Source organism: Carlito syrichta, unplaced genomic scaffold (assembly GCF_000164805.1).
Source record: "Carlito syrichta isolate Samal-C Ts95f unplaced genomic scaffold, Tarsius_syrichta-2.0.1 Scaffold153950, whole genome shotgun sequence".
Taxonomy (NCBI): domain Eukaryota; kingdom Metazoa; phylum Chordata; class Mammalia; order Primates; family Tarsiidae; genus Carlito; species Carlito syrichta.
This window is the reverse complement of record NW_007098046.1, coordinates 1,164-1,538: the sequence shown is the minus strand read 5'-3', so window position 1 is coordinate 1,538 and position 375 is coordinate 1,164. Positions and strand designations below refer to the sequence as shown.

The following is a 375-nucleotide window of genomic DNA, read 5'->3' as shown; positions in this document are numbered from 1 at the left end:
ACCGACCCCAGGGCCTGGCGTGGACACAGAACGTGTGCTGGAATGAACAGACCAGGAAGCGGGCGGGAACAGGAACGAGGCTGGAGTGGAGAAGGATGTCTGCCCCGCAGAGTGCACAGCCCCGGCAGGGCAGGCTCGAGGGCAGGGCAGCCAGGCAGGGTGGGTCGAGCCGTCGGGGACCCGGGGGTCCCACCCTGACAGGCTCTGTCCACACAGGTCTGGACGACAGCTCTTTTGCCAGCCCAGGCCCCCAGGGGCTGAAGGACTCTGCGCAGACAGGTGAGAACCGCCAGGCGGGGCACCCACAGCCGGTGTGCACGGGGTGGGGGTGGGGTGGGGGTGAAGGGGCGGAGCCCAGGCCAGGCCCAAGACACA

General features: G+C 69.3%; 1 protein-coding gene across 1 annotated transcript in view; it reads left to right on the top strand.

The window, feature by feature from the left end:
- The window catches only part of LOC103252263 (mucin-6-like), a 3,786-nt gene that overhangs the window by 2,821 nt on the left and 590 nt on the right, over positions 1–375 (top strand). The window contains exon 2 of the mRNA XM_008050890.1: positions 217–279. Within this exon, the coding sequence (XP_008049081.1) occupies positions 217–279 (63 nt within the window). The remainder of the gene's footprint in view (positions 1–216; positions 280–375) is intronic.